General features: G+C 42.0%; 2 protein-coding genes across 2 annotated transcripts; both read right to left on the bottom strand.

The window, feature by feature from the left end:
* Window positions 1-16,057: 16,057 nt before the first annotated feature.
* Window positions 16,058-17,027, bottom strand: LOC113896990 (interferon beta-1). The gene has a single exon (XM_027549142.1). The coding sequence runs from the start codon at window positions 16,635-16,637 to the stop codon at window positions 16,077-16,079; it is 561 nt and encodes a 186-aa protein (XP_027404943.1). The 5' UTR covers window positions 16,638-17,027; the 3' UTR covers window positions 16,058-16,076.
* Window positions 17,028-22,803: 5,776 nt separating this feature from the next.
* On the bottom strand, window positions 22,804-23,961 carry LOC113897807 (interferon alpha-2-like). The gene has a single exon (XM_027550783.1). The coding sequence runs from the start codon at window positions 23,382-23,384 to the stop codon at window positions 22,824-22,826; it is 561 nt and encodes a 186-aa protein (XP_027406584.1). The 5' UTR covers window positions 23,385-23,961; the 3' UTR covers window positions 22,804-22,823.
* Between the last annotated feature and the right edge of the window lie 787 nt (window positions 23,962-24,748).

Here is a 24,748-nt window from a genome sequence, read left to right as displayed (position 1 = left end):
TTTCCAAAACTCTGATTTCTGCCTTAGCTATGAAATAGTTTGAGTGACATTTGATATTGGCATTATATTGAGAATATCATATCCATCTGCTTTTAGAATTAGAGGAAATATATCTGATGCCCTGTGGCTGAATGTTATGGAATAACATGTTTTTCTATGAATGTACCTCATTTATTGGAGAAGGGGACCGACAGAGGATGAGATGGCTGGATGGCATCACTGACTCGATGGACGTGAGTCTGAGTGAACTTCGGGAGTTGGTGATGGACAGGGAGGCCTGGCATGCTGCGATTCATGGGATTGCAAAGAGTCGGTCACGACTGAGCGACTGAACTGAACTGACTGAACTCATTTATTTATTTAATTTATTTACTTTTATGGTACTTGCATTTATGTTATATTTATTACATGCACGCGTGCTATTCATGCTAAGTCACTTCAGTCGTGTCCGACTCTATGCGATTCTATGGACAGCAGCCCCCAGGCTCCTCTGTCCACAGGATTCTTGAGGCAAGAATACTGGAGTGGGTTGCCATTTCCTTCTCCAATTTATTCCATAAAAATAGAAATTTCTTTAATACAAACGTACCTTTTATTACTCATGAAATGTATTTGAAGACATGTTTCTTCCTCTTCCTTTTGAATCTTTTCCCAGAGGCCTAATGCTGTAAAACTACATATAGAAAGATGTTGTGCAGTGTGTTCCTTTATTTGCTGGCCTTGTGGAGAGTTTTCAGTATGGAGGAGAGGTCCTGACCTTACAGAGCTCACACTGAAGCAAGGACATTGCCATGAAAGAAGTAGTTATAAGATAATTAGGTATTTACATTTGGGCCCTGGGCTACACAGAAGTATCAGATGCTGATGGCAGTGAGTATCCTGGGAAGCTCATTTAGACCACCTTTAAATGACTTAGCAGCAGCAGCAGCAGTCTCCCCAGGGAAGTAATCCGATGTATGAGACTTGAAGAATGAGCATGAATTTGTTAAGTAACTCATGAAGAGCAAAATTTACCAGAATAAAAAAAAAAACGAATAATACAAAACAAAGCATAGCATATAGAGTGTCCCTGCACAGGAATGGTTCTGGTACTTTTAGAGATGTGAACAAGACCGAAGTCGGTAGACTGTATTCATGCATGTAGGGGCTATCATGGCATGAGCCTGGAGATATGGAAAAGGGCCCAGAGATAGACTTTTGAATGATGTTAGATTTTATCTTAAGAACCAAGGAAATTACTTGCGAATTTAAAGCTACAGAGCCACTCGGACCAAAGCAGATGCAGGGAAATTCATGAAACCAGCAGTGCTCAAAGTGTGGTCTGTGGGCCCCTGCAGATCCCCAGGACACTCTACAGGGATTCATGAGGAAAAATAATTCCTATAGTGATATCAAGATCTTATCTGTCTTTTCCACCACAGTAACAACTTCTGCTGGTGGTGCAAATACAGCGCTGGGCAAGACTACAGAGCTGCAGTGTGGATCTGAGCAGGGGCACCTCAGTGCCTAGTCATTGTCATGCTTTTACGTATCATATACTTGAAGTTCAAAAAAAGGACAGTTTTACGTAAGAAGATCCTTAGTGAAACAGCAAGATGAGGAATTTTATGAAATCTTAACTTTGGAGTACACATTTAAAAATATTCTCCGTTGTAGTCTTTTTAACATGTTGTGTGACAAGCACGTCTGCTGCATGCCTGGTGATTGTTCTAAGGAGAAGCACTTGGATGATGATTATGTGAGTTATGAGCTAGACTACCACTCTCTTGAGAAGAGCAAGCTTTACTCCACAGAATGACAGTCAAATCATGGTCACTCAGAAGTGCGCATTTGACAGATACTTTCTTATACTATTTCTATTAATGTTATATGAATATTCTTGTTGACTTTAATGAATGAGGCCAATCTATTTTCTATTCATGTCTCCAGGATATGAATTCATCTCAGTGTGTATCTTTGCTTCTGAAAATTTGAGGAGTAGCGATTTAATTTCCATTACTTACAAAATTTCTAATTCTATGGTTTAATTTTGACCTGACATAATTTATCAGGATGATGTTACATCTTTAAATGATGCTTTAAAATAATATTAAAATTAATTGCGGGCATTGTGATCTGGGCACACAACTTAAAACAATATTTTTCCCCTGGAGGAATTATGGATATTTTCTGTGAAGTCTAATGTATGATAATTTTCATGGATGTTTTATAGATATTTGAAACAAGTTATATTTCCTATTGTAGGTTAAGGGCCCAAGAGTGTTAATTGCTAATTTCCTCCTCTAAATGATAGTTTCCAGTCTTCTCTTTACTACTTTATATATGGTGTTTTACAGACTAGTAGCATTGTACTGTGGAGAAGGTACTGGCACCCCACTCCAGTACTCTTGCCTGGAAAATCCCATGGACAGAGGAGTCTAGTAGGCTGCAGTCCATGGGGTCAGTAAGAGTCGTGTCACTTTCCCTTTTCCCTTTCATGCATTGGAGAAGGAAATGGCAATCCACTCCAGTGTTCTTGCCTAGAGAATCCCTGGGACAGGGGAGCCTGGTGGGCTGCCGTCTATGGGGTCGCACAGAGTTGGACAGGAATGAAGTGACTTAGCAGCAGCAGCATTCTACTGGGCTTCCCAGGTGGAGCTAATGGTAGAGAACTTGCCTGCCAATTCAGGAGACAAGAGGAGACACCAGTTTGATGCCTGGGTCAGGAAGATCCCCTGGAGGAGGGCATGGCAACCCACTCCAGTATTCTTGCCTGGAGAATCCCATGGACAGAAGAGCCTGGCACCCTATGGTCCACAGAGTCACAGAGAGTCAGACACGACTGAAGCAACCATGCTCCCAAGCACAGCACTGAGGTAAAACTTCAGTGCTCCGGTGTTTCTGTTCACATTGCTATATAACGTTATATTTTTTACTCATTGTTTTATACTATTTGAAATTTAGCTCAAGCATTTTTAAAATTTAATTATAGATTCAATGTGTTTCCTATGTATATTGAACTTCTTTCTCACAAGAATAATTTTTTCTCACGTGTTTTTTTCTGGAATTCTCAAGTGTATGAATATTGATATGAATGACAAAGATCTCATTGATGTTAACATTGCCACCTCTAATTATTTCCTACATTGTATTTTCGGGCTGTGTATTGGCCCCTTCTGTGTTGCCCCTGTTTTGGTATTAAGTATTTAGTATTATTGCCATATTCAGACATAAATTGAAGAAAGTAGGGAAAACCACTAGACCATTCAGTTACGACCTAAATCAAATCTCTTATGATTATACAGTGGAAATAAGAAATAGATTTAAGAGCCTAGATCTGATAGATAGAATGCCTGATGAACTATGGAATGAGGTTCGTGACATTGTACAGGGAGACAGGGATGAAGACCATTCCCATAAGAAAAGAAATGCAAAAAAGCAAAAAAGCCTGTCTGGGGAGGCCTACAAATAGCTGTGAAAAGAAGAGAAGCGAAAAGCAAAGGAGAAAGGAAAGATATAAACATCTGAATGCAGAGTTCCAAAGAATAGCAAAAGAGATAAGAAAGCCTTCTTCAGCGATCAATGCAAAGAAATAGAGGAAAACAACAGAATGGTAAAGACTAGGGATCTCTTCAAGAAAATCAGAGATTCCAAAGGAACATTTCATGCAAAGATGAGCTCAATAAAGGACAGAAATGGTATGGACCTAATAGAAGCAGAAGATATTAAGAAGAGATGGCAAGAATACACAGAAGAACTGTACAAAAAAGATCTTCACGACCCAGATAATCACGATGGTGTGATCACTGACCTAGAGCCACACATCCTGGAATGTGAAGTCATGTAGGCCTTAGAAAGCATCACTACTAACAAAGCTAGTGGAGGTGATGGATTCCAGTTGAGCTATTCCAAATCCTGAAAGATGATGCTCGGAAAGTGCTGCACTCGATATGCCAGCAAATTTGGAAAACTCAGCCGTGGCCACAGGACTGGAAAGCTCAGTTTTCATTCCAATCCCAAAGAAAGGCAATGCCAAAGAATGCTCAAACTACGCACAATTGCATCATCTCACATGCTAGTAAAGTAATGCTCAAAATTCTCCAAGCCAGGCTTTAGCAATATGTGAACCGTGAACTTCTGATGTTCAAGCTGGTTTTAGAAAAGGCAGAGGAACCAGAGACCAAATTGCCAACATCCGCTGGATCATGGAAAAGCAAGAAGTTCCAGAAAAACATCTATTTCTGCTTCATTGACTATTGCCAAAGCCTTTGACTATGTGGATAACAATAAACTTGGAAAATTCTGAAAGAGATGGGAATCCCAGACCACCTGATCTGCCTCTTGAGAAATTTGTATGCAGGTCAGGAAGCAACAGTTAGAACGGGACATGGAACAACAGACTGGTTCCAAACAGGAAAAGGAGTATGTCAAGGCTGTATATTGTCACCCCCTGTTTATTTAACTAATATGAAGAGTACATCATGAGAAACGCTGGACTGGAAGAACACAAGCTGGAATCAAGATTGCCGGGAGAAATATCAATAACCTCAGGTATGCAGATGACACCACCCTTATGGCAGAAAGTGAAGAGGAATTCAAAGCCTCTTGATGAAAGTGAAAGTGGAGAGTGAAAAAGTGGGCTTAAAGCTCAACATTCAGAAAACGAAGATCATTGCATCCGGTCCCATTACTTCATGGGAAATAGATGGGGAAACAGTGAAACAGTGTCAGACTTTATTTTCTCGGCTCCAAAATCACTACAGATGGTGACTGCATCACATGAAATTCAAAAGACGCTTACTCCTTGGAAGGAAAGTTATGACCAAGCTAGATAGCATATTCCAAAGCAGAGACATTACTTTGCCAACAAAGGTTCGTCTAGTCAAGGCTATGGTTTTTCCTGTGGTCCATTATGGATGTGAGAGTTGGACTGTGAAGAAAGCTGAGCGCCAAAGAATTGATGCTTTTGAACTGTGGTGTTGGAGAAGACTCTTGAGAATCCCTTGGACTGCAAGGAGATCCAACCATTCCATCCTAAAGGAGACCAGTCCTGGGTGTTCATCAGGAAGGAATTATGCTAAAGCTGAAACTCCAGTACTTTGGCCACCTCATGCGAAGAGTTGAACTCATTGAAAAAGGCTCTGATTGCTGGGAGGGCTTGGGGGCATGAAGGAAGAAGAGGAAGACAGAGGATGAATGGCTGGATGCATCACTGACTCGATGGACGTGAGTCTGAGTGAACTCCGGAGTTGGTGAGGGACAGGGAGGCCTGGCGTGCTTCGATTCCTGGGGTCCGCAAAAAGTCGGACATGACTGAGCGACTGATCTGATTGGATGTGATTATTTGATTTTAGGTTTTTCTTCCTCTTCCAAGTAATAATGGAGTTTGTGTATTAAATGAATCGATAGCATCTTTAATGTTTAAGCAGATTCTATGAATTTTTTAATTATTTTAACCTTTATCATTTTGTGTCTCAAATGTGTTGGATTTATGCTTTACTTTTAACATGACTTTTACATGGGTTTTTGGACTCTTGTCATACTCCATTCAGTTCTCCAACAGATCATTTATTTTAGTAAATATGTAATGTTAAAGCAATTTAGACTTTCTCTGAATCCTTGAATGAAAAACTAAAGAACGAACACTGCAAAATTTAAAGTAATTTGAGACTTCCTTGGCCGTCAGTGGTTAGGACTCAAAGTTTTCACTGCTGTGGGCCTGGGTTCGATCCCCAGTCAGGAAACTAATGCCTCTTAAACCACGTGGCACAGCCAAAAATAGTAACAAACTCTTTAAAGTACCTTCCACTCATGTAACTATTCACTTGTAGTTCTTCTAGGACTGTTGCTTTTAATCAACACAGCAAATGCTCACAAGAGACTTGATAGGACTAGAGATGCATGTGAAGCTATGGTCAAGTGTAAACCGAGGGGAAATGTCTAAAAGTTAAAGGAAAACACATTGTTTACTTAAGAAAATGAAAACACATTAAATTTGAATGCTGTTAGAATGATGGAAAGTTGGATGCAGTTTGCAAAATGAGTGCCATGTATTCCAAATATAATGATTGGCACTTTTTGGAGTCCTGTGGTTACTGGGGCCTAATCAATTTGAATGAAACAATTCTCACTTTAAGGTGAAGCATATGAGAATATAGCAAAGAGTTTCATCTCTTCTTATCTAGCTTGTAAACTTGCTCTGAAGGCAGTTCTCATCCTGTGAGTCAAAATCTTTTTGAATGATGATGATGCTCTTGCCATCATTAGACATCAGGTCTCCTGACCTGTTTCTTCAACACGTCTATAGAGACTGCATCCAGGTACATGTACAACTAAGGAAACCACGGGGAAATCTACGTTCAGTGTCACACAGACTCTCTCATACAACTACCCCCCACCCCGCAAACTTTAACCAAGAAAGCAGGTGACCCAGGTGAGGTCTGAGAGGAGAGTTTAAGCGGCAGGGGTTACTTCATTCACACCAGGCTCTCCATCTGTCCCTGGAAGTCCTTTGATGGGCCTTTCTTCAGGGATCCGTTATCCAGGGTTGGACTAGAGCAAGGAGCAAGCTACAGTACTGAGAGAATGAAGAGCTGAGGCAACCCTCCATCTCTGTGTTCTAGGTCCTCAGCCTTGTAGTCATTGGTTCACTAGTGAGTGATGCATTCAGGAACAAACAGGAACTGGAGTTACACTTCCATCTATGGGCTGTAGTCAAATACTGGCTTCAGTTTCAGTTCAGTTTCAGTGGCTCAGCTCAGTCGTATTCTGATTTTGCGATCCATGGACTGCAGCATGCCAGGCTTCCTGTCCATCACCAACTCCCGGAGTTTACGCAAACTCATGTCCATTGAGTTGGTGATGCCATCCAACCATCTCATCTTCTGTCGTCCCCTTCTCCTCCCTCATAAATCTTTCCCAGCATCAAGGTCTTTCAAATTAGTCACTCTTCGAATCAAGTGGCCAAAGTATTCGCATTTCAGCTTCAATGTCAGTCCTTCCAATGAACATTCAACTGATTTCCTTTAGATGGACTGGTTTCATCTCCTTGCAGGCCCAAGGGACTCAAGAATCTTCTCCAACACCACAGTTCAAGCACATCAGTTCTTCAGCGCTCAGCTTTCTTATAGTCCAACTCTCACATTCATACATGACTACTGGAAAAACCATAGCTTTGACTAGATGGACCATTGTTGCCAAAGTATGTCTCTGCTTTTTAATATGCTGTCTAGGTTGGTCATAACTTTTCTTCCAAGGAGTAAGCTTTTTATTCCATGTCTGCAGGCACCATCTGCAGTGGTTTTGGAGCCCCAGAAAATAAAGTCTGCCATAGTTTCCACTGTTTCTCCACTATGTGCCATGAAGTGATGAGACTGGATGCCATGATCTTAGTTTTCTGAAAGTTGAGGTTTAGAGCCGACTCTTTCCTTTTTCATGTTCTCAAGAGACTCTTTTGTTCTTCACTTTCTGCCTTAAGGGTGGTGTTATCTGCATATCTGAGGTTATTGATCTTTTCTCCTGGATCTTGATTCCAGCTTGTGCTTCATCTGGCCCAGTGTTTCTCATGATGTACTCTATATATAAGTTAAATAAGCAGGGTGATAATATACAGCCTTCGCGTACTCCTTTTCCTATTTGGAACCTGTCTGTTGTTCCATGTCCAGTTCTAAACTGTTGCTTCCTGACCTCCATACAGATTTCTCAAGAGGCAGTCAGGTGGTCTGGGATTCCCATCTCTTTCAGAAGTTTCCACAGTTTATTTTGGTCCACATAGTCAAAGGCTTTGGCATAGTCAAAAAGCAGAAATAGATGTTTTTCTGGAACTCTCTTGCTTTTTCGATGATCCAGCGGATGTTGCCAATTTATTCTCTGGTTCCTCTGTCTTTTCTAAAACCAGCTCGAACATCTGGAAGTTCACAGTTCATGTATTGTTGACGCCTGGCTTCGAGAATTTTTGAGCATTCCTTTGCTAGCGTGTAAGATGAATGCAATTGTGCGGTAGTTTGAGCATTCTTGGCATTGCCTTTCTTAGGGGACTGGAATGAAAACTGAGCTTTTCCAGTCCCGTGGCCACTGCTGAGTTTTCCAAATTTCTTGGCATATTGAGTTTAGAGATTGGCTATATTGGTTTCCTCTGAACTCCAGCTGGGAAGAAGGCAGGAAATTAGAAATCAAAGAACAGTGAGCTGTCCTGCCAATTTAAACACAAAGTAGCAAATACAGAAGTGAAGAAAAATCAATTCCCATTCACACTAGTGATTCTAGTAATGTGAAATGTATGTTCCTAGACGCACATATTCATCTTCTTTTTCAATAATGGGAAAAAATGGATTTCATTATTACATGCATTAGCCATTTTCCCTCTATTTTTATATCCTTAGCCATGGACATTTTATGACCATATCATTTTTTCCAAAGTATGAATTTCATACATTAAACCTATCCATTTTTTCATTTCCATCAAGTGAATTACATAGTTTTCTATTGTTTTATTATTTTTCTTGATGAAACATACTTGACTCATATTTGTTTTTGATGATTTACAAATGATGTACAATTTAAAAATAAGGTAAGGTACTTTTCTCATGTTCTTGATAGTATTTCAGATCTAACATGGTTTCCAAGGAGGATTATAAATTTTTGAATTGTATTACACATATGAGAAACGCTGGGCTGGAAAAAGCACAAGCTGGAATCAAGATTGCCAGGAGAAATATCAGTAACCTCAGATATGCAGATGACACCACCCTTATGACAGAAAGTGAAGAGGAGCTAAAAAGCCTCTTGATGAAAGTAAAAGAGGAGAGTGAAAAAGTTGGCTTTGAGCTCAACATTCAGAAAACAAAGATCATGGCATCTGGTCCCATCACTTCATGGCAAACAGATGGGGAAACAGTGGAAACAGTGTCAGTCTTTATTTTGGGGGGCTCCAAAATCACTGCAGATGGTGACTGCAACCATGAAATTAAAAGACGCTTACTCCTTGGAAGAAAAGTTATGACCAGCCTAGATAGCATATTCCAAAGCAGAGACATTACTTTGTCAACAAAGGTCCGTCTAGTCAAGGCTATGGTTTTTCCATTGGTCATTATGGATGTGAGAGTAGGATTGTGAAGGAAGCTGAGCGCCGAAGAATTGATGCTTTTGAACTGTGGGTGTTGGAGAAGACTCCTGAGAGTCCCCTGGACTGCAGGGAGATCCAACCAGTCCATTCTGAAGGAGATCAGCCCTGGGAGTTCTTTGGAGGGAATGATGCTAACCATGAAACTCCAGTACTTTGGCCACCCTCATGTGAAGTGTTGACTCATTGGAAAAGACTCTGATGCAGGATGGATTGGGGGCAGGAGGAGAAGGGGATGACAGAGGATGAGATGGCTGGATGGCATCACTGACTTAATGGATGTGATTTTAGTGAACTCCAGGATTTGGTGATGGACAGCGAGGCCTGGTGTTCGGCAGTTCATGGGGTCGTATAGAGTCAGACACGACTGAGCGACTGAACTGTAGTCGGACACGAGTGAGCGACTGAACTGAACTGAACACATATAAGACACTGAATCATTTTCATTATTATATTTTAACTAAATGTAGAAACATTCCAGCATTGGGACTTCCAGTGATAACTTGCGAACTCCAGGAGGTATATTGTTTTCTTATGTGAACCATGATAACATCGAAAATCACACACAAACTTTCCTTTGTGTTTCTCTAATTTTATACTTTTCCGCATGGTTGTTGTTGTTTGGTCCATCAATCATTTCTGACTTTCGTGTCCCCATGAACAGTAGCCTGCCAGCGTCCTCTGACAAGAATACTGGAGTGGGTTGTCATTTCCTTATAGAGGGGATCTTCCCACCCTACGGATGGAACCCGCATCGCCTGTCTCCTGCAGTGGCAGGTAGATTCTTTACCACTAATGCCATCTCATCTGTTGAATTGTAAGTTCACATAGAGTTTCATTAATTTAACTTAGAAAAGCATCAGGATTTCATATGGAACTCTTGTAGTCACAAATTCTATTTAAATGTTCTAATTGTTGAAACATTTCTTTTGTATTTAGAATATTTCATTCTGTGTATCACAATTCAGATTGCACGCATGGAAAACAAAACAGAGAGGATTTTTTGGAATGAATATGCCAATCGCAGTACATAAATTTTCCACCATAAGAGCAATTTCAAAAATTCAAATTTTGAAAATCTTCAGCCATCATGTAAAACAGAATCTCTATAACATCTATGGTTTCCCTGACCTAAATTAACCACGTTTCTAGAGAACCAGTTTGAGGTACAGCTAAATCAGACCCCCCCAAAAAATACCTATACATATAGTTGTATCAACATTCAAAAAATGAGGATCATGGCATACAGTCCCTTCACTTCATGGCAAATAGTTGCGGAAAAATTGGCAACACTGTCAGATTTTATTTTCTTGGGGTCCAAAATTACTACGGATGGATGGTGAATGCAGCCACAAAATTAAAAGACTCTTTCTCCTTGGAAGAAATTTTATGAGAAATATAGACAGTGTGTTAAAAAGCAGAGATACCATGTTGCCAACAAACGTCCACGTAGTCAGTTATGGTTTTTTCCAGTAGTCATGTATGGATGTCATTTGGACCAAAAAGAAAGCTGAGCGCCGAAGAATTCATGTTTTTGAACTGTGGTACTGAAGAAGATTCTTGAGAGTCTCTTGGACTGCAAGGACATCAAACCAGTCAATCCTAAAGAGATCAACCCTGAATATGCATTGAAAGCACGGGTGCTGAAGCTGCAGCTCTAATGCTTTGGCCACCTGCTGAGAAGAAACCGACCCTTTGAAATGACCCTGATGCTGTGGAACATTGAGGGCAGGAGGAGAAGGGGGTGACAGAGGATGAGTTGGTTGCTTGGCATCACTGACTCAATGGACATGAGTTTGAGCAAACTTGGGAGATAGTGAAGGACAGGGAAGCCTGGCATGCTACAGTTCATGGGGTCACAGACAGTTGGATATAACTAAGCGACTGAACAAAAATACATACACATATATAAATACACACACTTGTACAATATATATTAAATAAGTATATACATGTGTCTTGCTACTTTAACATAAAGGGTGACCAGCAAATGTTTACTTGAATTGCTATCTTATCCTCTATTATTTATTCTCCTGCACCATAAATGTTCTCATCAGCAGGATAACAGCAAGACTAATTAGGTGACTGGTAGTGGTATTAATAGACTAAGCATAGTAATGTGTCAAATATTTTATAAAGTGTTTCATCAATTGCGATTAATTTTATCTCTTAACTCTTTGTGGATTCAAAAATTTGTTTTTGTTTTTTTGTCCTCTCACAGAGCATATGTGAGATAGTTTTTGAAGCTCATTTTTAGGAAGACTGTCTTCAACTTTCCATTTCCAATATTTAGAAGATCAGGATGAGGCTCTTGGGCCTGGACCCAAATGGAAGACTCACTCATCACGTTTTCTTCAGTCATCCTTAAGTAGTTGCAAGGAACTGCCTGATTCTTCTTTTCTTGTCTCCCTCAGGTAGTAAGGAAACAGCCTGTAATGTGTCTACACTGTGGATATTTTCCTGTAGGCAATGCCTTTGGGGATCAGCTTGAATGTTTCTTTCAAACAGCCGATGATACTGTGAACTATGACTGGCATTCTTGTCGTTCTCCCCAAAGCTGAACTTGGAGAAAAAGCATTTGGGTCAGATTGTATTTTAAGGAAGTGTGTGGAAGCAACAACAATACTTATTCCCCTCGACCCCCATCAGAACTTCATTTGAACAAATAGTGCAAACGTGAACGTGGTCTCATGCCCTGTCAAGTACAAACTAGCATGTGCCATTGGCACTTGCCATCTACCTACAAGGATTCAATCACGTGTTCTTGCAGCTGCTGATTTTTAACACCCCTGGAAAGGAATCTAAGGTGGAAAGCAGAAGTGAGGCATGCTGTGTGCAGGGAAAACTGGCAGAACAAGTCTTCAGAAGGTTAGCGATTTTCAGGAGCCCATTTTAAGAACTCAATTGTTCTTCTATCTCCTCATATCTAGAAAAGCATGGAAATCCTTCATGGTGATGACTGCTTCTTGTGACTCCAGGAAACCTTCATGACACTGGCAGAAAACTTCCACAAAAAATAGGCACATGATTACATGTATTGCCCCTTCACCAAAATCACATGTATCCCTCTGTGTGTCTTTGGAACAGCTTCTCAGAGCTATCTGATGTGCTGTCTCCTGGGCTGCAGTCCTCATTTTGCCCCCCAGACACTTAACTTTCAACTATCATGTTGTGCATTTTTGAAAGTCAGCACCCTGAACTTATCTCTTCATCCATTCATCACCCAATAGTTTCCCAACTTGCTTGCAATGGTTCCCATGAGGATAATTCCAGGCCATGGAACGTGAGAGGAAGTGCTCTCACCCTGTGTAGTCCTGGCCCTTGGAAACATCCCCTGTGAGCCACCAGACTTCATCCCTTTACTGCCGAGTCTACTAGATCCAAGTACCACAGACAACCTTGGAGTCACATATTGATGATGGAAAAAGCCACAAACAGAAGGTACCCATGTCCCTGAATCACCCTTTGAATGTGAACAAACCAGAAGACTCACCTGATCCAGAAGGTGCTCTTCAGGAAGAAAAGATAAGTTTCTATTATGAGGAAAATCCACACAGTTTATTCTTTATCTCCATAGCACCTAGAATTAACTGAGAAAGATTTTTAAGAACAGAGGATCCTGAAGACCTGTCCATGAGAAAGAAACTCTGAACTCTGAGTATAGAAAATACTAGTCCCGCAGACATCAAGAGATCTTTTAAAGGATGATCAAAAGATCTTTACAGAAGAAAAGACATTCTCTTCTGCTGTCCACACCTGTTTCTGAAAAATCATGATTTTCATTTCAGTTTTCAGTGCCTGAGGAAATAGGAGCTGCAATTGCTTTAGAACAGGAAGAAACGAAATGGAATTCATTAGCGAGAGTTACAAATATAAACACTTTCATTGTTGCCATTTCTTTGAGGATTCTTACATGAGGGAAAAGCACTTTTAATTTCCACTGTGACAGCGTCTCAGGCAAAGTGGCTGTATTCCAGCTCCCTGAGGTAGAGATGGATGTCATGGAAATACTCCCGGGCACCAAGTTCCAACGAGAACAGCACAGAATGTCTCCTTGCATCTGCTCCAGTTGTTTCAGACTCTGATCCGGGCTACAGAGTAGCACGGCTGTCCTCCGTGGTGAAGAATTGGAAGCTCTGCTGGAGCATCAGATAGTGGTTGCTGGGGCCCTGAGTCGTCTGCATTGGAGTGATCATCTCTCTTTTCCAAGGAAATCTGAAGTCGGCTTTGTCCTTTAGGCGCGACTGATGGCGGATCCTTTGCATCTATTTCAAGTGTTTGAAGATTTCCTTGTCTTTCTGGTAGTGGATCCCAGTCCAGCGAAGAGAGCAAGCAGGGATGCAGCAGAGTATCACTCCTTCCACCAGCAAGTGGATGTGGGCCCTAGAGAATGTCAGTGATTCTGCAGATGGCCGGGAGGGGGCGCGCGAGCACCGCGAAACGATGAGCAAAGAGCGCTGAGATGGAACCTCAGACAGCCTGTTTCTCCCGGTGACCGCGAGAGCGCACACACTGTGGTTCGATCGTTTTTTGCTTTCGAATCGCAGTCTTGAGAGTTAGCAGATGACTCTCGTGGTGGTGCTGGAGAGACAGAACGCAGTTTCCACAGAGCTTTGTATAGGAGCATTGATTCAAGGGTGCGCATATCATTAGCCCTTTGATGGAAAAGGGCTGGTTTCCGCTGTCCTGAGTAGGGAGCCAGAATATTGTCATGTTCGGAAAGATCGCCTGAGTAGTGGGCTTTCTTTCCACACGTCAACCCGAACTGGCCATGTTTGAAGAAAAGAACCCCCAAGGCGGGGGTTCTGAGAGAGATGAGGCGCTGAGAAGTCGGAGGGCTTGAGCCAAGTGTAAAACAGCGCAGGCGATGAGAATGTTGGCGAGAGGAAGCTGGGACAGAGTCCTGCACCACGTGAAATCCGGCGGGGGTGGCGGGTGGGTGAGGCTGTTGCGGTTAAGACGGTTGCAAAGTGTTGCGGACAGAGTGAAAGCCGATGTCGCCAGGAGACCAGAGGCTGTGGGGCACTGGGGGCGGTGTTGCGCTCACTTTAGATGCCGCGGTGGCTAAGATTATTCGCTGTCGGACGATGGGCGGGCTTGGTGCTCAAAGTGAAGCACAGCGGAAGCGAGGAGACTCTTGGCTATGGGGTGATAGGAGGGCGTTTCTCATACTGGAAACCTGCTTGGCTTTGAGACGCTGAGTCCGCGTTGCGGACACAATGAAACGTGACGGTGCCGAAAAACTACTGGTGGTGGGACGATTGGACAGCTTTGCGACAAAGTTAAACCCGGCGAAGGGATGAGACTGCCGGACGATGGATGGGTGTGGTCCACACAGGGGAACCTGGAAGTGGCGACGAGACTATTCGCTGTGGCAAGACGGTAAGGCGTTGGGCACAAAATGAAACACGGTGGCAGCGCTGAGGCTTTTGGCTTCGAGTTGATGGGACGGCTTTGCGGACAAAGTGAAAGCGCGCATAGGTGATGAGACAATCGGCTTGGGGTGGGGGCACCGCGGTGTGGACCAAGAAAACCCGGCGGTGGGGGTGAGACTGTGAGAGATGGGACGATGGGAGGACCTTGAGCACAAAGCGGAGCCAGGTGGAGTCAGTGAGACTACAGGCTTGGAGCCATTTTGGACAACGTGAGAAACAGCCAAGGCGACGAGACTGGCTAGGGGACCCTGGGAGTGCGTTGCAGACAGAGGAGAACTCAGCGGTGGCCAGGGGACAAAGAACCATGGGACGGTTTGGGGGACTTACTGGGGGTGAGACGGAACGCGGCCACCACCTGGGTCAGGGACCAAAGAACTGTGCGCCCCTGGAATGCTCTGGAATTTTCAGGGTCTTTCAAGGATTCGGCCTTGAAGTGGGGGGAGTAAGTGTTGAATAGCTGAAAACTAGGAATACTTTAAAAAGCACAGCACTTTCTTTTTTCGAAATAATTTTATATTGAATTATATACTTATTTTAAATGAAATATCTCACGTTTCCAATTTTATAATAAATTTATAGAAAGTATTGTAAATACTAAGCATAGAATATTAAAATATATTTTGTATATAACAGCATTTTATTAAACTTTATGTAAACTATATTTTCTGTGTACTAAAACAAGTATTTAATATCATTTTACTTTTCTATCTTTCATGGATGTAAACTTAATATTTTCAAGATGACCTTTCACTTATTTTTAATTGAGTGACTTAGCATTTTTTACAATTTCTTATGACCCCCAAAGACAGTCTTAAGTAATTCGACTCATGTTCCTGAAACCTGTTTGTCAGGACTACGTTGTTGGAAATAAGCGCTGGAGTGTACAAGCAACTGAGAACATTTAGAAGGTCTGGATTTTTCATTTACTTGAGTAAGAATTTTATAAATTAAGTGGCATTTGCCCAAATTTTATTGGCATAAAGAAGGCTTACTTTGTAAGACTCTCAAATGTAACGTGGTCTACATTTTCCCCAAAATGAAGGAAAAAAGAGAGAGGAAATAACCCCCACATCATATAGAGGGGCCCTCTGGCATGAGCTATCTGGTACATTTAAAGAAGTGAACAAGACAAGCGCAGGTAGACTGTATGGGTACATGGAGAGCATGCATATAACTTGGACATTCCACACAGCTTCCTTGTATTTTAAATGCCTCAAAGGCAGGGCCAGAAACTCTACTACTCTGCAGGCTTGTTCTGCAATGAATGTCTCCAAGGTGCTCTGCAATTTTTAATATGTGTTGTCACATAAATCAAGTTGAGATTGAAACTGCCACGACTTTTGTTTCATAAATAATTTATTTCTCATATAAAAGTTTAAATAAATAAATAATGCATAAATCAATTTAAAAATAGCTTAGTCTTTAACTGTCCAATGAAATCCAGTGCATTGCATTGTCAGTTACTTCAAGAGCCTCTGCTGGCTGAAGAGTCTCACCTCAAAGTCACATTGTCCATTCCCAGAGCCACAGGTGGGAGACGTTCAGTCACGGACGTAACCTGTTAGTCTCATCAGGAAAGAAACGTTCGTGAGTATTTGCACTTGCACGACTGTCCAGGCACACCTGTCGTACTCCTTGGACTCCAGGTACTGCATGAGGTTGAAGTAATATTTCCCTAGGTGGGGAACGATCGTGTCTCCCGTAGTGGAGTTTTGCTTCTGCATTATTTCCTTCTGGATTGGCTGCAGACGATTCATCTGCCCATAGAGTTCCTCGAGGAGGTCCTCGATGATGGTCTCAGACCAGCCAGTGCTGGAGAAGTCTCTGGTGAGAATGCCGAAGATGTGCTGGAGCATCTCATACATGACCAATATGGCATCTTCCTTCTGGAACTGCTGTGCTTGCTTCATCTCCTCAGGCATCTGGAAGTCCATCCTGGCCTCGAGGCAATGTTGAGAAGTTGAAGGTAACTGCCCCAGGAGTTTCTGACACTCTTTAAGGCTCTGACGTTGTTGGAATCGAAGCAAGCTGTAGCTCCTGGAAAGAGCTGTGGTGGAGAAACACAGCAGGAGAACCATCTGGAGGAGGCACTGGTAGGTCATGATGAAATCAGGCACAGGGCTACCTGTTCTGCTAGTAGGTGCTGAAGCTGAGTCTTCAAGGGTTTGCAGAGTGAATGTCTTTCGTCCTTGAGTGTGGGCTACTTATACAGCATGGCCCTCCATTCTTTCTATTTGAGAGGAATTTCCCACTTTCAGTTCTCGCTTTCATTTTTCCCATGTCATTTAAAATATTAGTTGCCTCTAAAACTCTTTTCTTTAATCTCCTTGCTATTTTAATGTATATATACCATGGGGAAAAAGGATATAGAAAACGAGAACTTCTAATGTTTTTTAAAATTTCAATGAATTGCTGAATCTTAAAGAAAAATATAAGCCAAATAACTAGATTATTACAGGATTCTTTCATTTTGAAAAGATTGTTCTTTTTTTCTTTTCTTTTCTTTGGGGAGAGGGGGCCTTGTTTGTAAGACTTTTCTTTTTCATAGGATTTAGGTTTAATTCAGAAATCTGCTATTACCAAACAATAATACTTGCAGTTTGTGATTTTCAAAAAGATACCTATTTTTTCTATCTAAAATAGAGTGATGTTCCTAGAGGCAGGGGTGGGGGCAGGGAGGTTCCAGAGGGAGGGGATATACGTATACCTATGGCTGATTCATGTTGATATATGGCAGAAACCAACACAATATTGTAAAGCAATTATCATTCAACTAAAAATAAATATATTTAAGTAAAAGAAAAAATAATGTATATAGAAAACAAAATAGAATGCTGTTAAACTAAGTTGTTCTGAATTTTTTTGGAGGCCTTAGCCATAAGGAGCAAGACATCACATAACTTTATCAACCTTGTTGTTTTTCAGTGGCTAGGTCAGGTCCGACTTTTTGCAACCCCATGGAAGGCAGAATGCCAGGCTTCCCTGTCCTTCAGTACCTCCCAGAGTTTGTTCAAACTCATTATCACTTCATGGTAAATAGATGGGGAAACAATGGAAACAATGACAGACTTTATTTGCTAGGGCTCCAAAACCAGTGCAGATGGTGACTGCAGCTAGGAAATTAAAAGACCACTTCTTTTTATATGAATGTGCAATTTAAATTTTTCTGGAGGCCACATCAAAAGAGTAAAAAGAAAAAAGTTAATTTGAACAGTATATTTTCTTTAACAATATATCTAAATGTTATCATTTCAACATAAAACAATACAAAACTAGCAATGAGATAGTTACATTCTTCTTTTTCATAGTGCCTTCAAAATACAGTGCATGCTGTTAGTCACAGTACAGCTCAGGCTGGACTAGGCAAGCGCTCAGTTGGCCACATGGGGTTGTGGGCTCCATGGTGACCAACACAGCTCAAGATGGAGGGAGCAGTAGGAAAACAAGATCAATATTAAAAATCAACCACTTCGTTTTATATGAGCTTAAAGTTGGAAAACGACATTTAAAAATGATACCATTGACAATAACATAAAATGTCTACTACTGAGAAACTGTCATAGCCAGAGGTGCCTAAGAAGACGTGGCAATTAAAGGTAATGGGGCATCCTAAATGACATCCCAGAACAGAAAAAGAACATCAGGTAAAAAAACGAAGGAGATCTGGGAATTCCCCAGAGATCTAGTGGTTGGGACTCTATGCTTTCAGGGCAGCAGGCCGGAGTTCAATTCCTGGTCAGAGAGCTAAGATCCCACAAGTCTCAGAACCAAAAATAAGAAAATAAATAAAAAGTTGCTCCAACCAGACTGGGGGGGGGAGGGGGGTGGGGGGTGGGGAAGAGGCATTAAGGAGTTCTTAATAAAGTGTAGACTAGGTAATTTTTAATTAATTAACTTATGACTGGACTGGCTCTTTGTTGCAGCAGGTGGGCTTTCTCTAGTTGGAGCAAGCGTGGGCTGATCTCTAGTTGAGGTGCTCAGGCTTCTCACTGTGGAGCTTTCTCTTGCTGCAGAGCACAGACTCTAGGGCACGGGCTCAGTAGTTAGGGTGCACAGGCTTAGTGGCCTCACAGCACAGGTAATCCTCCCTGGCCGGGGATGGAACCCATGTCCCCTGCATTGGCAGGTGGATTCTTAACCACTGGCCCACCAGGGAACTCCCAGACTTTAATCCTTTTAATGTAGCATTGACAGGCCCAATTACCTTCACTTTTGGCCTCTAAGTACAAGTCTATAATTGAAATTTGATTCAAACTAGATGGCCAGAAACTAATGAAAAATAGAAGGTTTCTCTGTTCCATTCAGATTGTCTTATTTTTTCAATCTTGATCATCAATAAGCATTAAGCAACTTGTCCAACTAATTCTTTTCTGAGAGAGCAAAAGACATGTAAGCATGTGATGAGGTGGTCAGCATCAGTGAGAAGGGAATACAGAGTCTACAATAGGAGACTGCCAAGGCCACCTCCTACTGAGACTCACACTGTCATTTAATGAGCAAATATTTATTTAGAAATGTTTCTTAACCACTTCATAAATAAGCAAATGCTGCCAACTTATTGGACTATTTTTAAAATGTCTCTCAATAAACTTTAACTAATGGCTGGATTATATATTTTTCACGTTCTTTCTAGGGTGTTTTTTTTCCCTAACATATTTATTATTTAGTGTTGTTGCAAGAATGAATGAAACAGTTTTTTCATTATTTTCTACTTTTTAATGGACTGGGTTTTCCTTGCATTTTCATACACAAACACATAACAAAATAATTTTGGTTTTTAATCTGGCTAAGTTTACAAATGCTATATCTAAAAGTATTTGGTTGGATTTTCAAATGTTTAAATGAATGTATATTGTCTGCAAATAAAAATTTTAAAGGATTGAAAATGTCAAGGGTGATGTTCATATAGAGCAACTGCTACTTGGTGTCTAAATTGTAAATTAAAAACATTTTGTAGCATAGTTGAAATATGCATAGCCTATGATCTAGTAACTGCAGCAATCCGTGTGGGAAAAAAATCAAGTGCATATGCATCAGGATATAAGTAAAGAATACTTATACCAGCATTATTGATAACAGTACCAAACACAAAATGACGTAAAATCCCTTAAAATGGCGTAAATAAATGAGTTGTCTAGGCTCATAATAGGGTTGTTAATAACAAGATGTAAGAAGCACAATAAATGCACAAACATAGTAGTGAGTAAGAGAAACTCAACTCAAAAGAAAACACAAACCATTTGTATAAGTGTATACAAATTTTAAAAATGGGCCAACTTAACGGGAGACATTTTGCTGGGCAACCTAGAGAGCTCCTGTGAAGCTTCAGGACCACAATGGAGAGTCTGTCTCCAGCTTGAGGGAAGAGCGTGTCTTCCCACCTTCCAGCTGCGGCCCTGCTCTCGCCCTCTCTCAGCACCTGAGGCTGACTCTGCCCAGGCTGGGGTTGCCCTGTGCTCACAGCCAACAACTCATGGGCCCAAGCCCCTGCTCAGGCCTCCCACCTGGTGTGGAGAGGGACAATATGCAGAGAGATCTAAGTGCCCCTGGTTGCAGTCTTCTTTCTTCCCTTTTCTCACATCCTGCACATCTTGTCACAGGCCTTGGATAGACTCATTGTGCACTTTTTTCTAGCTCACTTCAGGATGCAGCTGGAACCATGTACTCGGCTGAAGGCCTCTCTGCCTAGCTTCTCCTAACTCCTCCAGAACATACCCAACCAGAGGATCCCACACTGTGCTCCCCTGTCACTCTCAGAATGCGCCCATCAGAGGGTCCATGGCCCAGGAACAGGCAGGAGCAGCCCAGGCCTTGTTTTCACTGTTTGTTGCCAGGACCCGCTGCTGCTGGACACTCAGACCTGCCCTTTCAGAAAGTGCCCATCAGCATCAAGCCTGCTTTTACTTCAGATCCCAGGCCGTTCTCTGAGCTGGACTTTAATCCTCAGAATCACTATCAGGGGTACAGTGAGTCAGGCTAACCCAAGGTTGAGAAAACTGTTAAAATTATAACACATTGGCTGCAGCTGCTGAACAAGCTTCAGAGGCTCTCTGCTGACAGGTGAGCAAGTCCCACTATGTGGGTTCTGGGTTAGTTTCCTGTCTCTGAGGCAGTTTCTGAATCTTCCTTAAAGAGAAACAGCCCAAAGCAAAGCCATCTGCATACTCAAAACTGACAAGTGACTTGAATTTTGTTACATCATCAGAGATTGCGTAATGAATCCCAGAAGGCAAAAATAGCAATGAAGTTGATGCAAGAAGTGAAAAGGAAACTAAATGCAAGCTGCCAAACGGGATTTCAGGATCCAGCCTGGGAATCCCCTCTGGCCTGGCCTCCTGGCTGAGTTGAGTGCACAGAGCAGAGGATGGTCCTCAGTGCCTGCCAGACGCCTGTCTTCCTGGCTGAAACTCTGAGCTCCTAAAGTCCAGGGAAAACAAAGAATCCAGTGAGGGTGGGGGTGAGTCCTTGTAGACAGCTGGCCTGTGTGCCAGGTAGGAATGTTTCCGTCTAGAACTCTGGGTATTGTTGCAACAGGCTTGGCCTCGTCATCCCAGTGAATGGCTATTTCTCCTCTCACTGAGTGGTGGGTGAGCTGCAGGAATCTGTCTCTGAACAGCTCTCTGGGAACTGCCTCATCTTCCTGACCACAGAACCAGAACATCAGGAAATAATCTTCTAACCAGATTCAAACCCAAAGAGTTTGTACGTCACGAGCACTTGGAAAGTGTCTGGTAGCACATTCTGAGCATGTGCTATAAATTAAGGCAATTAATCTTACCACACTTTCAAGAGGAGCCTTTATGATTATCTTAGTTTTGCAGTTAAGACATAATGCAGGATTTTATAACTAGGCAATCTATTTTGATGTATAAATGAAGAAAAATCTCAAAGATCTATTTGCAAGGAAATATAAATAAATGAGAAACTGAAGTATATGAAAAATGGATATTTATGTGATATACATTAGTATGTCCATATGTATAGATTTATTAACAACATACGAAAATGTTTAGAAGGATACATATTAAATTGTTAACAGTACTGGATTTGGGTGCATCCTCCTAGAAGTCAAGGGTATGCATTCCTTTGTATGAGTTATTTAAAAGTTTAGCGATGACGTGTGTTTAATGTATATAAATAAGCTTAAAAAACCCTCTTTACTTCTCTAGAGTCACATGGCAGCTACTGGTTCTCACATCTCTTAGCTGTCTCTGCAATCCCCAGGCTGCCTTGTTCTTCTTGCCTCCATCTGAACAATTTAGGAAGACTCTTTTCTCAGGAGTGACCAAGTATAGAAAACTTACTCTCCCTTCCACATCCTACTCCAGGACCCTAGATTCCACATATGCAGATTGACCTCCCATGATGGATGTGCTGCTGCTGCTAAGTTGCTTCAGTCATGTCCGACTCCGTGTGACCCCATACACGGCAGGCCACCAGGCTCCCCCGTCGCTGGGATTCTTCAGGCAAGAACAATGGAGTGGGTTGCCATTTCCTTCTCCAATGCATGAAAATGAAAAGTGAAAGTGAAGTCATTCAGTCGTGTCCAACTCCTAGAGACGCCATGGACTGCACCTACCAGGCTCCCCCATTACTGGGATTCTCCAGGCAAGAGTCCTGGAGTGGGTCGCCAGTGCCTTCTCTGCATGATGTATGTGGTTCTCCACTAATCCTTGAAGGCGCTCCAATTCTTACAGGCCCCAAGCAGGAAACTTTGTCCATGACCTGGGCTCTTCTCCACTCATCTCCCTCCCACTTCTAATCTATGTCTCAAGAATGACATTCATCCCTCCTCACATTGTCCATTGTTCCTTCTATGACCCTAGGTGGATAAAGCCATTCCATTTTTATTCAGGTGACTTCAGTATAGGTTTATCTTGTAGGATCAGGCTTTGGGTTAGATTTTATTCAAAGGTGTGTGCTAGTCCATTTGTTGTTTTCAAATTACTTTTATTTTCTCTCCTGAAAAACAAGAGTAGTCTTATACAAAATATAAACAAAGCAAATGTGAATGATAAAGTTTAAATGCTATGAACGGTGTAAATATTTCCGATAATTGAAATAAATAAATAAATATTACAACTTTTTAAGATATGGAAAATGGATTCTTAAATCTGTTTTGAAAATTTATGGTAATAAAACATTTAACATACATTTAAATAATCCCATATATTAGCTATTACTTATATGTCATCTGACACAAAACTAGAGTTAAAGTTTGCACTTTGAGTCTTAGAAAATAGCCATTTACTTGACCAGATGAACTGTTTTCACATTCAACACCTTCTTTATTTCCTGAGTTTTCCGATGAGCTTGCTGGCAAAGACCAAACACCTTCTGATTTCCACGCTGACAACCTCCCAGGCACAGCGGCTGTATTCTTTCTCTTTGAGATACACACTCATTCGCTGGAAGTAACTCTTCACAGCCAATCTGGAGTTCTCACTCCCTAGAGGTGACTGTTCCGGTGTCCTTCCCTCTCCCAGACACGTGTCCAAGTCCTCCAGCTGCTGATCAAGTCCCACGAGGAATCTGTCCAGGAGGCTCTCGTCCCGACCTGCAGAAGAGCCCGTGGTGCTGAAGAGCTGGAAGGTCTGCTGGAGCAACTCGTGTACAACAGCTATGGCTTCTGTCTTCTCAAGCCTGGTCCCATGCACCAGGGTCTGAGGAAATCTGAAGTCAGTCCTGTCCCTCAGACAGGACACAACGGGCAGTCTCTCCATCTGACTCCAACGTGTGAAGCTTTCCAGATTGCTGTGGTGGCTCGCAGGCAGCTCACAGCCCAGGGAGCACGTGGGGCTGCAGCAGAGCATCACCAGGGCCAGCAGCACAGAGACAGGGAGGGTCATTGGGACGCTGGGGGCTCCCAGGACTGCCTGCAGGGGAGATCTAGGCAAGGTCTGAGGGCTTGGGGTGATGGGTGGCTCTTAAAGAGTGAGTAGAGAAACTTTCATTTTCTGGGTTTTTCCACAGTTTGCCCTTTCCTTTCTTTTTCTACTCTTTGTAATGAAATCAATAAAAGTGCTAATTTTTGCCCTGAGTGCCTAGGTGGGGGACATCAAATCATGCGTGCCACTGTGGTTGATAGCTACACAGCCGTATGTTGTGCTTTTTACACCTCCTTAGTTGTTCCTGGGAGAAGAGTCTGGTCACAGTCAGAGAAGGAAGAAATATTCATACAAAAGGTGGCTTTTCCAGGTGACCAAGAAATGCTCAGTACGAAAAGAGCTTATGAGAGAAGCTTTTGATTTTTCTCATGTTTTCCTCATTTACCCTTTTCTCCCTTCTTTAAAAAATTCCAGTTGTGATTGTACCTTTACGATATCACCTGAGTAGGCCTTAAGCTCCCTGGAGACATTATAGGGAACACTATCACTAATATCATTTGTTAAAAATGAGTTATTTTGCAACTATAATCCACAAGTCACTTTTTAAGGTGCTGGTTGTCCTAAAACATTCATGTTTGCCTGTGTTTATTTCTCTTTCTCCTCTACCACTACAATATTTCACAGGATCCTTTGCTTCAGTCTTTGTGAGATAGTACAGATAATCTCATCTCCTTAAATATTTCACTAGGAAGTGAACTAAGTAATCCCTCTAATTATGTAACATTTGACTGCCCTGATCGATTGTAAGCTCCCTAAAGGCAGTAATGGCACATGTGGGGAATCCAGGAAGGTGTCTGTCCCAGAGGAAGTGCACCGAGGGGTCTCTGTCCCATTGTTGTTCGTCACTAAGGCGTGTCCACTCTCTTTGATCCCATGGACTACAGCACGCCAGGCTTCCCTGTCCTTCTCTATCTCTCAGAGATTGTTACAATTCATGTTCATTGAGTCGATCCAATGCAATCGAAGCATCTCATCCTCTGATGACCCCTTCTCGTCCTGCCCTCAATCTTTCCCAGCATCAGGGTCTTTTCCAGTGAGTGGGCTCTTCCCATCAGGCGGCTGAAGTATTGGAGCTTCAGCTCTGTCCCAGAAGTAGTTCTAAGAGAACTATACACACCAAAGTTTGATAGACCTAGTATTTGAAGACTGTTTCAGAAAACGATAATCTTCTGCAAACAAAGAGAGTAAGAGTAAATCTAAATGGATTTTTTAACTTTCTGGATAATTTCTCAAAATATTATCTCAGGTGGAAACAGAGACTCCCAGAGTTGTTGTTTAATTGCCATAATCTGCCAGGCTCCTCTGTAGATGTCAACAAAACACCA

The sequence above is a fragment of the Bos indicus x Bos taurus genome, chromosome 8, assembly GCF_003369695.1.
Source record: "Bos indicus x Bos taurus breed Angus x Brahman F1 hybrid chromosome 8, Bos_hybrid_MaternalHap_v2.0, whole genome shotgun sequence".
NCBI classification, from domain to species: domain Eukaryota; kingdom Metazoa; phylum Chordata; class Mammalia; order Artiodactyla; family Bovidae; genus Bos; species Bos indicus x Bos taurus.
The sequence above is the reverse complement of the archived record's forward strand: the minus strand, read 5'-3'. Positions and strand labels throughout refer to the sequence as shown.

Coding starts and splice junctions, on each gene's coding strand:
- LOC113896990 (XM_027549142.1), bottom strand. CDS start 16,637: ATGACCTACCAGTGCCTCCTCCAGATGGTTCTCCTGCTGTGTTTCTCC.
- LOC113897807 (XM_027550783.1), bottom strand. CDS start 23,384: ATGACCCTCCCTGTCTCTGTGCTGCTGGCCCTGGTGATGCTCTGCTGC.